The following is a 12,779-nucleotide window of genomic DNA, read 5'->3' on the forward strand; positions in this document are numbered from 1 at the left end:
AGAGACTCTTTATGTGAAGCTGAGTTTAAAATGTAAGGAGATTAAAGAACATTAATTCATACTCCTTAATATAAAATACCTCATATTAATGTTTATAAACCTGTATTGGCATCTTTATATTTTTAAAGTAATATGACAGTAGGCAGGGCACTCTCAAACAGATCAGATAAGATGGTGTTTAAGTAAAGGCATTTCTAGGGACTGTGAGGTTTGCACAATTTTCTTAATGGGTCTACAATAAACATATATCCTTGGACATTTAGCAACATATATTGTTATATCTCTATATTGATTCATATGTGCTTTATTTTCTGTATAGGTATCATGACATGCCAGATGTCATTGACTTCCTTGTGCTACATCAGTTTTATAATGAAGCCAAAGAAAGGAACTGGCAGATTGGTAAGTATAGAATTGTTTTTTTAATAACTATTAAGCTTATGTATAGTAAGTAACTTTTTAACTGTGATTGAACAGAAAGAAACTAGCTTATCATTTAGCTGAAAAAAGCTATCAGAGAAACTAGAAAACTTAAGTTAAAATTTCCTTTTAGTTATTTCTCATGCACATTGTATGTGGCATATAATCTCTAAACCTTCTGCAAATATCTACTCTATTAGTATACAAATAGGAATATAAAGAAAATTCGCAAATGTCAGTTGCCCTAAAATAGAGCACTTTACACTTAGGTTCTAAAACAGATGATTACTGATTGTGATTTGTTTCCTTTTTTCCTTCTTCCATCTTTGTTTCCTTCCCTGTCACCTTCCCACCCTCTTTTGCTCCTTTACCTTCCTTCCTTTTCTTTTTTGATTATAAAAAACAGTATAACAATAATGTAAAGGAAAACATTTTAAAAGTTAAAGAAATTTGCTTATAGCTCTATTGTGTAACAATACAATACAGAACATAAGGATTTTTAAACTATTGACTTTTTTGCACACTTAATTACTTTGGCCTGAATTTTAAAAATCTAATTGTAGCCATACGTATTAGTTCATTTTCACACTGCTATAAAGATACTACCTGAGACTGGGTAATTTATAAAGAAAAAATTGTTTATTTCACAGTTCCACATGACTCGGGAGGCCTTAGGAAATTTACAATCATGGCAGAAGGCAAAAGGAAAGCAAGACTTTCTTCATATGGCTGCAGGAGACAGAGAGTTAGAAGGGGAAGTGCCACACTTTCAAACCATCAGATCTTGTGAAAACTCACTTACCATCACGAGAACAGCATGAGGGAAATTGCCCCTATAATCCAATCAGCTCCCACCAAGTCCCTCCCTGGATGCCAGGGGATTAGATTTCAAGATGAGATTATGGTGGGGACACAGAGCCTAGCCATGTCATTCAGCCCCTGGACCCTCCCAAATCTCATGTCCTCATTTCAAAACCAATCAACAGTCCCCCAAAGTCTTAACTCATTCCAGCATTAACTCAAAAGTCCACGTACAAAGTATCATCTGAGACAAGGCAAGTCACTTCTGCCTATGAACAAGTTTGTTACTTGCTAGATATAATGGGGGTACAGGCATTGGATAAATACACCCATTCCAAATGGGAGAAATTGGCCAAAACAAAGGGACTGAAGGCTCCATGCAAATCTGAAATCCAGCGGGACAGTCAAATTTTAAAGCTCCCAAATGATCTCCTCTGACTCCATGTCTCACATCCAGGTCACGCTGATGCAAGAGGTGGGTTCCCATGCTCTTGGGCAGCTCCATCCCTGTGACTTTGCAGGGTATATCCCCTTTCCCAGCTGCTTTCACAGGCTGGCGTTGAGTGTCTGCAGCTTTTCCAGGCACACTGTGCATGCTGTCGGTGAATCTGCCATTCTGGGGTCTGGAGGACGGTGACCCTCTTCTCACAACTCCACTAGGCAGTGCCCCAGTGGGGGCTCTGTATGGGGGCTCCAACCCCACATTTGCCTTCTGCACTGCCCTAGCAGAGATTCTCCATGAGGGCTCTGCCCCGGCAGCAGACTTTTACCTGGATATCCAGGCATTTCCATACATCCTCTGAAATCTAGGTGAAGGTTCCCAAACCTCAATTCTTGACTTCTATGCATCTGCAGGCCCAACACCACGTGGAAGCTACCAAGGTTTGGGGCTTGCAACCTTTGAAACAACAGCCTGAGCAATACCTTGACCCCTTTTATTCATGGCTGGAGCTGGAGCAGCTGGCAAACAGAGCACCAAGTTCCAAGTGTGCACAGAGCAGGGGGGCAGCCCCAAGAAACCATTTTTTCCTTCTAGGCCCCGGGGCTTGTGATGGGAGGGGCTGCCTTGAAGAGCTCTGACATGCTCTGGAGACATTTTACCCATTTTCTTGATGATTAACATTTGACTCCTAGTTACTTATGCAAATTTCTGCAGCTGGCTTGAATTTCTCCTCAGAAAATGGGTTTTTCTTTTACTTTTTCTTTTTCTTTTTTTTTTTTTTTTTTTTTTTTTTTGAGACAGAGTCTCACTCTGTCGCCCAGGCTGGAGTGCAGTGGCCAGATCTCAGCTCACTGCAAGCTCCGCCTCCCGGGTTTATGCCATTCTCCTGCCTCAGCCTCCTGAGTAGCTGGGACTACAGGCACCCGCCACCTCGCCTGGCAAGGTTTTTGTATTTTTTAGTAGAGATGGGGTTTCACCGTGTTAGCCATGATGGTCTTGATCTCCTGACCTCGTGATCCGCCCGTCTCGGCCTCCCAAAGTGCTGGGATTACAGGCTTGAGCCACCATGCCGGGCCAGGTTTTTTTTTTTATAGTATCAGTCATCAGGCTGCAAAATTTCTGAACTTTAATGCTCTGTTTCCCTTTTAAAGATAAATTACAATTCCAAACAATATCTTTGTGAATACATAAAACTGAATACTTTTAACAGCAGCCAAGTCACTCCTTGAATGCTTTACTGCTTAGAAATGTCTTCCACCAGATACCTTAAATCATCTCTCTCAAGTTCAAGGTTCCACAGATCTCTAGGGCATGGGCAAAATGCTGCCTGTGTCTTTACTATAGCATAGCATGTGTGACCTTTACTCTAGTTCCCAATAAGTTCCTGATCTCCATCTGAGACCACCTCAGCCTGGACTTCATTGTTCATATGACTATTAGCATTTTGGTCAAAACCATTCAACAAGTCTCTAGGAAGTTCCAAACTTTCCTACATCTTCCTTGATTTATAGCCTGCCTTGAAGATCTGTAATATACAAACTAGTATGAAGAGATTTTTAAAGAAAGCTAAAAGCAAGATAGAAGAATCAATTGCATTTATGTACATATGTAATACAATAAGAAGTGTGCCTAATGATGATGCTAAGGAATTGAAAAAGTTATCATTTATTTAAGAAGACGTGGTCATATGTAATTTATTTCAGCAAGATTTCTACCACTTGGAAATCAAAATACATGAAGAGGTTAAAACGTAAAATAATCACTTATCTCGAAAACCTAGATGGAAGCTTCTGATAATGCTAGATACAATGTTACTTCTGTAGTCAACAAAAAGCAGTAATTTAGAGTGGGAACAGAGCTAATATTCTCAAGAGCATCCTTTTAAAAATTTTAAAACGTTATAGGTGATAGATTCCGCAGTATAATAGATGACGCCTGGTGGTTTGGAACTGTGGAGAGTCAGCAGCCTTTTCAACCAGAGTATCCTGATAGTTCTTTCCAGTGTTATAGTGTTCAGTAAGTATGTTTATGATCTTTTATGCCTAATATGATATTGTAGTAGTATGTGGACTTTTAAAAACCTCCACCAGGAGTAATGCCCTTTTATCTGACTTATCTAGTCTCACAATACCTGTACCTGTAAAGAAGAAATTTGATGGTAAAGTGCTCAGTTCTTCCCTTGTTTTAGTCAAAGCAAAGTTCTTTGTTTTCTTTGACTAAAACAAAGGAATAACTAAACACTTTATTTCTACCTCTTTTATTGTCTGCATTTTTTATTAACTATTTCTGCTTCAGACAAGAATTGCAACTATTTTTTAATGGGAAATACGGAAACTAATTTACTACTTAAAGTAATTGTTATTGCTGGAATATAGCAATGAATATTAGTACTTAGTCTTTTGTTTAGTCGTATGAATTCTAGGCAGAGGTGGTTGCCTCATGTTTGGAAGTACTATTTGTTTGCAACATTTGCTTTAATTCTTCTTGAAAATCCAGAGTTGTAAGATTGCTAATGAATAAATCCTCTCAAGAATGATAGAAGAAATGTTCATTCTATGAGGACTGACTTTTAGTCTCTGTATTGACTAAAAGTAGGCTTTCTGCCCTCTAAGTTTCATAGAGATGGACCATGTTTTCTCTATTAGAAGTTTATTGTTATCTGTATATAACCAGAGTTGTACTTTCAAGACAACTGTATTGCCCTTTTCAAATCTCACCCCCAAGAAGTCATGTAAAATTGTGGTAGTATATGAAAGGAAGTACTCTATGATTGATTTGCATCTTCTTATTTTTTAATAGCTGGGACAATAATGAGAGAGAAAAGATGAGCCCCTGGGATATGGAGCCAATTCCAGAAGGAAGTAAATATGCTTTTAAAAATGAATTATAGTTCTTTTAAAAGTAAAATGATATTCACGTGATACTGGAAACTAATTTTTTTCTGATTTTTTTTTAATCTTATACCTAGCTGCCTTTCCAGATGAAGTTGGTGCTGGTGTCCCTGTCTCCCAGGAAGAATTGACTGCTTTGCTATACAAACCCCAGGAAGGAGAGTGGGGGGCTCATTCCAGAGATGAAGAATGTGAACGGGTTATTCAGGGCATCAACCACCTTCTTTCCCTGGGTATGATGAATGTGAAAAAATTTTAGGAGCATGCAGAGGAGCTAGGAAAATCAGCAGAAATTTTAAGTTCTACAAAAGGATATACGGTTTCTCACTGTACACTTTAAACTCAAGAAGCACAGTGATTCTAGTTTTAATATTAACAGTTTTATATGCTTGGCCAAAGTAATAACTGATAATTTTCTTTAAGCAATCTGGGGGATAATAGTAAGGTAACCATGTAAGTGTCTATTTCCTTTTTGCATCACTTTGATTCTCTAGCTATTCCCTGAGCCTGACTTTGGATGGGTTTTTTGGTAAGGACAGTGGATGAGTAATGTATTTTACCCACGTGAATAGTTAAATTTTCTACAACATGTCACTTGAGAAGTTTGGCATTTATCTAGGAAAGACAGAAATCTGAAGTTAAACCCAGTGCTCCTCTAATTTTGTTTTACCTGATTTGAACCAGTGTATCATGCATGATTCATAGATATGATATCCAAATATAAAGAATAACATTCTGTTTGTATAATGGAATCCTCATGGTTTTAGACATGTAGTATATCACCCTCCCTTCTTGTTTATATATGAATAAATGTTTGTTACCATGAGATGTTAATGTCCTTTATAGCTACCTTATTTGATTTTGATGATTTTGTAGATTTTGCCAGCCCTTTTGCTGTTCCAGTGGATCTCAGTGCCTACCCCTTGTATTGTACTGTAGTTGCTTATCCAACTGACCTCAATACCATCAGGCGGAGACTTGAAAATCGCTTTTACAGGTCTGTTTTTTTTTAATCACTTATTATAAAATTTATAGCTTTATGACTTTTGCTTTCCTTTTTGAGATCTGTGTTTTCATAGTATAACATGATCATCCAAAAGATCCACAACAAAATTTCCTTTAAAAATTTAGAACATTAATTTCCCTTTATTTAGTAGATTCTCACTCTTGGGGATAGAGAAGAAAGGCTGAGAGGAAAATATGGGTAGTACAAATGGTGTGTAAAACAAAAACTACATTTAACTTTAGTTTATTAAAGGCAATTTAAGTGGTTTGTGTATTCATCATGATTAAGGTGCTACTGATTTGGAGCATGTTTAAATCCTCTGTTGGAGAATTTGGTCACAGTTAATTAGATTTAGTTACCAGCCCTGAAATATATACAGGAAAGGAGCCAAGTAATTTTTTTCTTTGTTTTGGTTGGGATGGGAGATGATTATGGGAAGGCAGTAGAGGGCATTTCTTGGTCCATCTCTCATCCACGTCTCCTACTGACCACAGTATTCCATGACTGGTTAATCTGCCTTTGCAATTGAGAACTGGTTATATTTTCATAACATATTATTTTGATTTGATATTTATATCATAACAGTAATTAGATAAAAATCTGTCATTTTTTAGAATCTGGTTTTTGTTGTTGTTGTTGTTGCTCTTCTTGGTTCTTCCCCTGAAAACTAAAGTAAACATTCTTTTGACCTTGTCTAATGACTCTTTACCCATAATGTCCTAGGTCAGTTTAAGTTTTGTATATACATTCCAGTGGTTCAAAATCCCTGCTTGTGCTTTAAATACTGTAACTATATCATCTCCTTTTAGTGCTCATCAGTCAAATATATTGAGTTATATGCATATTGGAACACCTTTGACATATTATGTTTAAGTACATATTTGTTCCATATTGTATAATCCTAAAATATACTCTAAATATATCAGCCAAGACTAACAGAGTATTTTTTGTTTCACAGGAGAATATCAGCATTAATGTGGGAGGTACGCTATATTGAGCATAATGCCAGGACTTTCAATGAGCCAGACAGTCCTATAGTTAAAGCAGCTAAAATTGTAACTGATGTCTTACTTCGATTTATTGGGTAAGAAGCAGTTTTAGCTTCCAGAGAATCTAACTTAAGGTTTTTAAAAAATGAATTTAAAAAAAATTAATTGAAAACTTGTAAAAATTACTGAAGCTATTGACTTGTTTCTTAGGGATCAGAGCTGTACTGATATACTGGATACTTATAATAAAATTAAAGCAGAAGAACGAAACAGTACTGATGCAGAGGAGGTAAGAATCACAGCATGATTAGTAGGAATGAGTTACTTTTCTCTTATTTGAAGTACAGTATTATGTGTAAATGTTGTAATTGGCCATGAACAGCAAAACAGATTTTTGAAAGCTGGCTGAATACCAGCGTCTTTTAAAGTGTACTTAGATGGCATATATCAAAAATAAAATAGTGCTGCAGGGTTTATTCAGAGACAGGGGGCCAGTCATCATATTTGACACAGTGGGTGTAAATGATGAGAAATCAACACTTTATTTTCAACGTTTAGAAACAAGACAAGTGCTCAATATTTAAAAAAAATGCTTAGTTGATGGAAATTTCAGTAAGGATGTTATTTTCTATATGCTGTATAGAAAATATTAAAGTATTTTAAAGTTTCAGGCTTGAAAGTCTAAATTTTCAGTAGTTTCGTGAAATTGCTACTCGATTTCCTTTCTGAAAATTTATAAAGATAAACCAGTCTCTTCTGAATGAAATGGAAGTAGTACGCAGCAGACCCTCATATTCCTGATTTCCCCCTATGTTTCTAATTTACACAAAGCCATATTTGACTGGAGGTTATGATCGAAACAAAAACCAAAATAGAGGTTTGAACAATATTGGAAAGTGGTAATTCACAAATCTTTACTGGAAAACAATTCATCCCAGGGATGAGTGACTCACATGTGCTAGATTGTGTTGCAGTGGCATGAGATATTTTGCATGTTTATATTATTTATACTGTTAATCTCCAGAATGGTAAATCTCCAATGCTATTTTTTAAATTTTTTCATGAAAGTGTGTCTGACAATGAAATATATTATTACAGTTAAATGTTATTTACATAATAAGGAAAACATGATATACCAATGAGATATTATTATAGTTTCTTGACACGTAAGAAAAATCTATCACTAATATTTTTTATATTTTCTTATATATTCCTTATATTTTCTCTGACCTTTCACATAAATGTATTTTAGCTCGAAATTTGGTGTAGCAGGAATTTCACCTCAGAGTAGCACTGTTTGGGTTAAAATAGAAAACTTAAGTAAAAATATAACTCAACAGCTTTATTTTATTAGAAAGGAGTACCAATATCTCATGAGCTACTTTTGATTTTCTACTACATATTACCCAGTATTTCACCATCACTAGTGGTGCTTGGGTCTTGACTCTTCGTATTAAAAAAATTATGCCTTCGAGAGATACTTAACTGAAATAGATCTCTTTCCTATAGGAAAATATAAATGCATATTATATGAGATCTATTTCTTGAAATGGCAATGGAGTAATCATGAATAATTAATAATTGTATATTAAATGAGCATGTCATATAGAATAAGGTTTTTAAAAATTACTAACACTTAGGTACAATTTTAGCAAATAGCAACCACTATACTGTTCCCCTCCTTTCCGATTCTTATTTAAAGAGAAACCTTGTTTAATTCTTCTTCCAGTATATTTTCCAGCTTGTACACTGCATATTGGGAAAGTTTGGCGTGAGTCTCCCTCTATCTTTTGTTCTACTTGCTGCTTCAGTGGGGGAAGTTAACTGTGATTTTATTTCCCATTTATTTGTAAATGTCCATCTAATTTATATGACTTTGAATGTAACTTACAGTCTTTTCCCACTCTTCCTTTTTAATTTAGGATACAGAAATGGTTGATTTAGATTCAGACGGTCCTGGTACTTCATCTGGAAGAAGGGTGAGTAAATAAGTGAACTGCTGAGGAGATGCGTTTTCAGGTTTCCTGTGTCAGTGATCCCTAAGACCAACCCCATATTTGGAGAATTGCTAGAAGGATTCTTGTAACTAAGTATATTAGGTATGCTCATTGATAAGATTTACTACAGTGATGCAGTAAGGGTACTCAGTTGAGTAATGGGGGAAAAGACACCGGCAGAGTCTGGAGAAATTTATGTACAGGCTTCCTTATGCTATTAATATCTTTCCCCTGTGTGGGGTCACATATCACACTCTTTTTCCAGCATGTGTGTGATTAGAGACTCAGTCCCCAAAGATTTTACTGGGGGCTGGTTATTTGGGTACCCTCTAACTATCACATACTGAGATTCCAGATTCCCAGAAGAAATCAGGTATTCAGCAAAAATCACATTGTTTATACTGTCTAGGGGCAGTAAACTGTCTTAATAATTTAGGAAGCCGTTCAAATGCCAAGTTCCCAAATGCCAGCCAAGGCAACCTTGGAAGCAAGCTCTGGCCTACTTTGTTAACTCTTTTGTGCAGACTTCTGCTCTATAATAATTAGACATGTAGTTATTTTATATAAGGAACAATATATTTTGAAATACTGAAAGAGATCGTAACAAAATCAAATGGTACAGAACAGAATTTATCATGACCTCAAAGGATTTCTGGGAAACAAAAATCATTCAAGTGTTCTTTTGAGAAAAATATGATGCCATTGTCAAGTATACTTAACTACCAGCAAATATTAAGGCATTATAACTTGATCTTGTAGAGGAAGGAAGCATTTGTTCCTCTGTACCTTATTTGAAGTTCAGATTTGAGTACTAGAATGAATATAATGTCTAGGTTTTTTTGCTCATTAATTCTTTTTGCCAGTGAAAATACTGTCTGATTTAAGCTAAGAATCTAAAATAGCAGCTGCGCTATATATATACAGATAGATATATTAACATTAGGGACTCATGAGAAAATCAATTGAGTTAAGGAAAGATCTTTTACATATAACTCTATTAAAATCTGTAGGTCAAATGCCGAGGCAGAAGACAGTCTTTAAAGTGTAATCCTGATGCTTGGAAAAAACAATGCAAAGAACTATTGAGCCTCATTTATGAACGTGAAGACTCAGAGCCATTTCGACAGCCAGCCGATCTTCTTTCTTACCCAGTAAGCATACAGTAGTTTAAATAATCATCAGTATGATAATTTCCCATAAATGTCCATGCTAAAATCTAGATAAGAGCAATGTTCTCACTCCCTGCTTTCCTTTCTTTTTTTCCAATCTTTTGATTGTGAAAGTAGTAGTGTGACTAGTTGATTTTTTTAAAAATGCCATTGTGTCTTCAGTGTGTAAATTATACAGTTGTAAAAGAAAAATTTGAATCAGAGTTCATTTGCTATTCTTTCCCACTTTTATTTCAGATGTTTATTTAATACATTTTACTAAACTCGAATACACCTCTGTACACTGTAGATGTTTGGTGACATGTCAATCCTGTGTAATTTATACTGAACGTGTTATCAATATGGCCACTTAGAGTAGCCAGTATACCAGTATGACTTTTCTTTTCAATGAAGGTAAAAGGATGACAACTTTGATTGTAGGATTTATTTTCTGGGAGTGTATCTATTCACTGAGGTAGTATAGATAGCAAATCTATTTTAACTTTTTCAGAGAAGAGGTACAGCACTATTTTAGAAATACATCAGACCATCCTATGAGCTTACTACACATTGGTATTCTCTGTATACTGTGAGTCTCAGTTGGGAAAAAATATCATTCAAATAAGGAACAAGATTGTGTTCAACAGAATTTGTTTGTTTGCTTGTAGGGAGTTTGGGTAAAATAAATTAGTCTTGTGTTTTTCATAGCAAAGGAGAATGACGAATGTATAATTCCTTCACCTAAAAGTACAGCCAATAAAAACATGATTCCAGTGTATGAATCTTTGAGACTTAAGTCATAATTGTATTACATGTCTTGATATTTTGTTATAGTTGTCTGGAAACCAGTATATACTCTTTACCCTAATAGGGTTATCAGGAGCAAGAGGGAGAATCCTCAGAGTCTGTTGTTCCAGAAAGACAACAAGATTCATCTCTTTCTGAGGTAGGCCTGGTAGTCTCTTAAAAGACGTACTGATTGTTTTTACTTTCTAAACTCTCCATACTGTACATGAACCTTTTATAATTTGTTAAGACTGCCTTCTAACTCTGCACCCTTTTTACCTTTGTTTGATTTTTTGATCATTTATTTTTTGTTCCTCTTTCTGAATCAACATGTGTTCTCAAGATTGTTCTTTGTGTCCTCCTTGTAAATGTTTACTTTTTTTTTCTTTCTTTTTTTTTTTTTTTTTTTTTTTTGAGACGGAGTCTCGCTCTGCCGCCCAGGCTGGAGTGCAGTGGCCGGATCTCAGCTCACTGCAAGCTCCGCCTCCCGGGTTTACGCCATTCTCCTGCCTCAGCCTCCCGAGTAGTTGGGACTACAGGTGCCCGCCACCTCGCCCGGCTAATTTTTTGTATTTTTAGTAGAGACGGGGTTTCACCGTGTTAGCCAGGATGGTCTCGATCTCCTGACCTCGTGATCCGCCCGTCTCGGCCTCCCAAAGTGCTGGGATTACAGGCTTGAGCCACCGCGCCCGGCCAAATGTTTACTTTTTAATGTAGATCTGAAGCTACTGTAGCAGAGTAGAAAACATCAATTACACAATATAATTGTGTCTGTATTGCAGCTGATTATTCCCACTGGAACTTCATTCAGCAAGCAGGCTGAGTCTCTTAAATTTTGTTCATCGTACTACACAAGTTCTAACATAAGCCATACTGTGTGTTAGAATACACTTCTGTTTTTTTATGATTTAAGAAAATAAGATATATTTAGAACATTTGTGATTTCTCATACTTTGAAAAATATTTTCTCTCTGTTTATAATACCTTTTATCTGTCCCCTTCTGGCTTTTTGGCTTTTCCTAGGAGGGAAATGTGGAGATTTTACTTCTTGATGATTCTAAATACAATAAGGAATCTAATACTGAGTATGGTTTTCACTCTGAAACTTGTTTTTGAGGCTTGTAGCATATATAAGAATTAAATTTCAGATGTAACTCCATCTGATAACCCTAGGAAAATCTTTACTGGATTTAGGTTAAAATGGAATCTCTCCTCTTCCCTAATCAAAATCAAATGAATTATGGACCTATAAGATGGAATCCCTTCGATGAAGCAAAGGTATCACATTGATTTAAAATCAAAAAGGAGAAAGGCACAAACATGACCAACTTGACTTTGTCCCTTAACTAATGACACTTAAGTAGAATGTTCTCATAGCAAGGAATCGTGGAAATATGTAGCTAATTTGTAGAGTGGAACAATTTAATGATTTGTGAATAATCCCATCTTTTATCATTAAACAGTGTGCTGGGGTTTTGGAGGTTGTATCAGCCTTTAAGCAAGACATGGAAGCTGTAGAGATGAAGCCAACGGCTATGGATTTTCTATTCTTTCCCTTCGTAGTTATTTATGGTTATTACTGTAGTGTGAGGGCTAAGGCTTTCCCACAGACTTCTGCTGTTTTTATGAGCCACCGAAAGATGTTTTGGGGTTGTGGGGAGGTAGGTGGCACATTGAAAAGCAATGTGTTTATCTCATGGTGGATTGTAGTAGGTGATACCAATTGTAGTCCCATTGTATTCCTTAATATTGCTATGCAGTTTGAGTATTTAATAACACATTCTTCTTTGTAGGATTATCAAGATGTTATAGATACTCCTGTGGACTTCAGCACTGTGAAAGAAACTTTGGAAGCAGGAAACTATGGTAGTCCTCTGGAATTTTATAAGGATGTTCGCCAAATATTCAACAACTCCAAAGCTTATACCTCTAATAAAAAGTCAAGGGTATGATTATTAGTTGGGTTAATTATCAGGCAGTTTTCTTTAACCAGTTACTGAAATTTGATCCTCAGTATCTTTTTTGAAATATGGATTGCTTGTTAGGCATGCATAAAGATATATTTAGCAGTCATTCTGAAATTAACCGCCTTTTCCTTTCTCTTACTTGTCTCTTTACTCTTTAATAATGATTATTTATAGCTACTAGAGAAAGAACAAGGAGAGGAGAGATAGTAATTTGAGTACACTTTAATATGTCTAATAAGTGACTTAATAAATCGAAAGGGGATTGACAGTGTTAATTTATGTGAAATATTTTTATTAGCTCTGAATATGTATGTTCCATTTATTCTAACAGA

General features: G+C 35.8%; 1 protein-coding gene across 2 annotated transcripts in view; it reads left to right on the top strand.

Moving 5' to 3' along the window:
* The window catches only part of LOC105464459 (bromodomain and WD repeat domain containing 3), a 134,047-nt gene that overhangs the window by 109,027 nt on the left and 12,241 nt on the right, over positions 1-12,779 (top strand). For both annotated transcript variants that reach the window (XM_011712408.3, XM_024787598.2), the window contains exons 27-37: positions 320-402; positions 3,568-3,679; positions 4,463-4,524; positions 4,632-4,787; positions 5,431-5,551; positions 6,519-6,644; positions 6,760-6,838; positions 8,472-8,528; positions 9,557-9,697; positions 10,566-10,640; positions 12,274-12,426. In XM_011712408.3, the coding sequence (XP_011710710.1) occupies positions 320-402; positions 3,568-3,679; positions 4,463-4,524; positions 4,632-4,787; positions 5,431-5,551; positions 6,519-6,644; positions 6,760-6,838; positions 8,472-8,528; positions 9,557-9,697; positions 10,566-10,640; positions 12,274-12,426 (1,165 nt within the window). The remainder of the gene's footprint in view (positions 1-319; positions 403-3,567; positions 3,680-4,462; positions 4,525-4,631; positions 4,788-5,430; positions 5,552-6,518; positions 6,645-6,759; positions 6,839-8,471; positions 8,529-9,556; positions 9,698-10,565; positions 10,641-12,273; positions 12,427-12,779) is intronic.

This window comes from Macaca nemestrina, chromosome X, assembly GCF_043159975.1.
Source record: "Macaca nemestrina isolate mMacNem1 chromosome X, mMacNem.hap1, whole genome shotgun sequence".
Classification (NCBI taxonomy): Eukaryota; Metazoa; Chordata; class Mammalia; order Primates; family Cercopithecidae; genus Macaca; species Macaca nemestrina.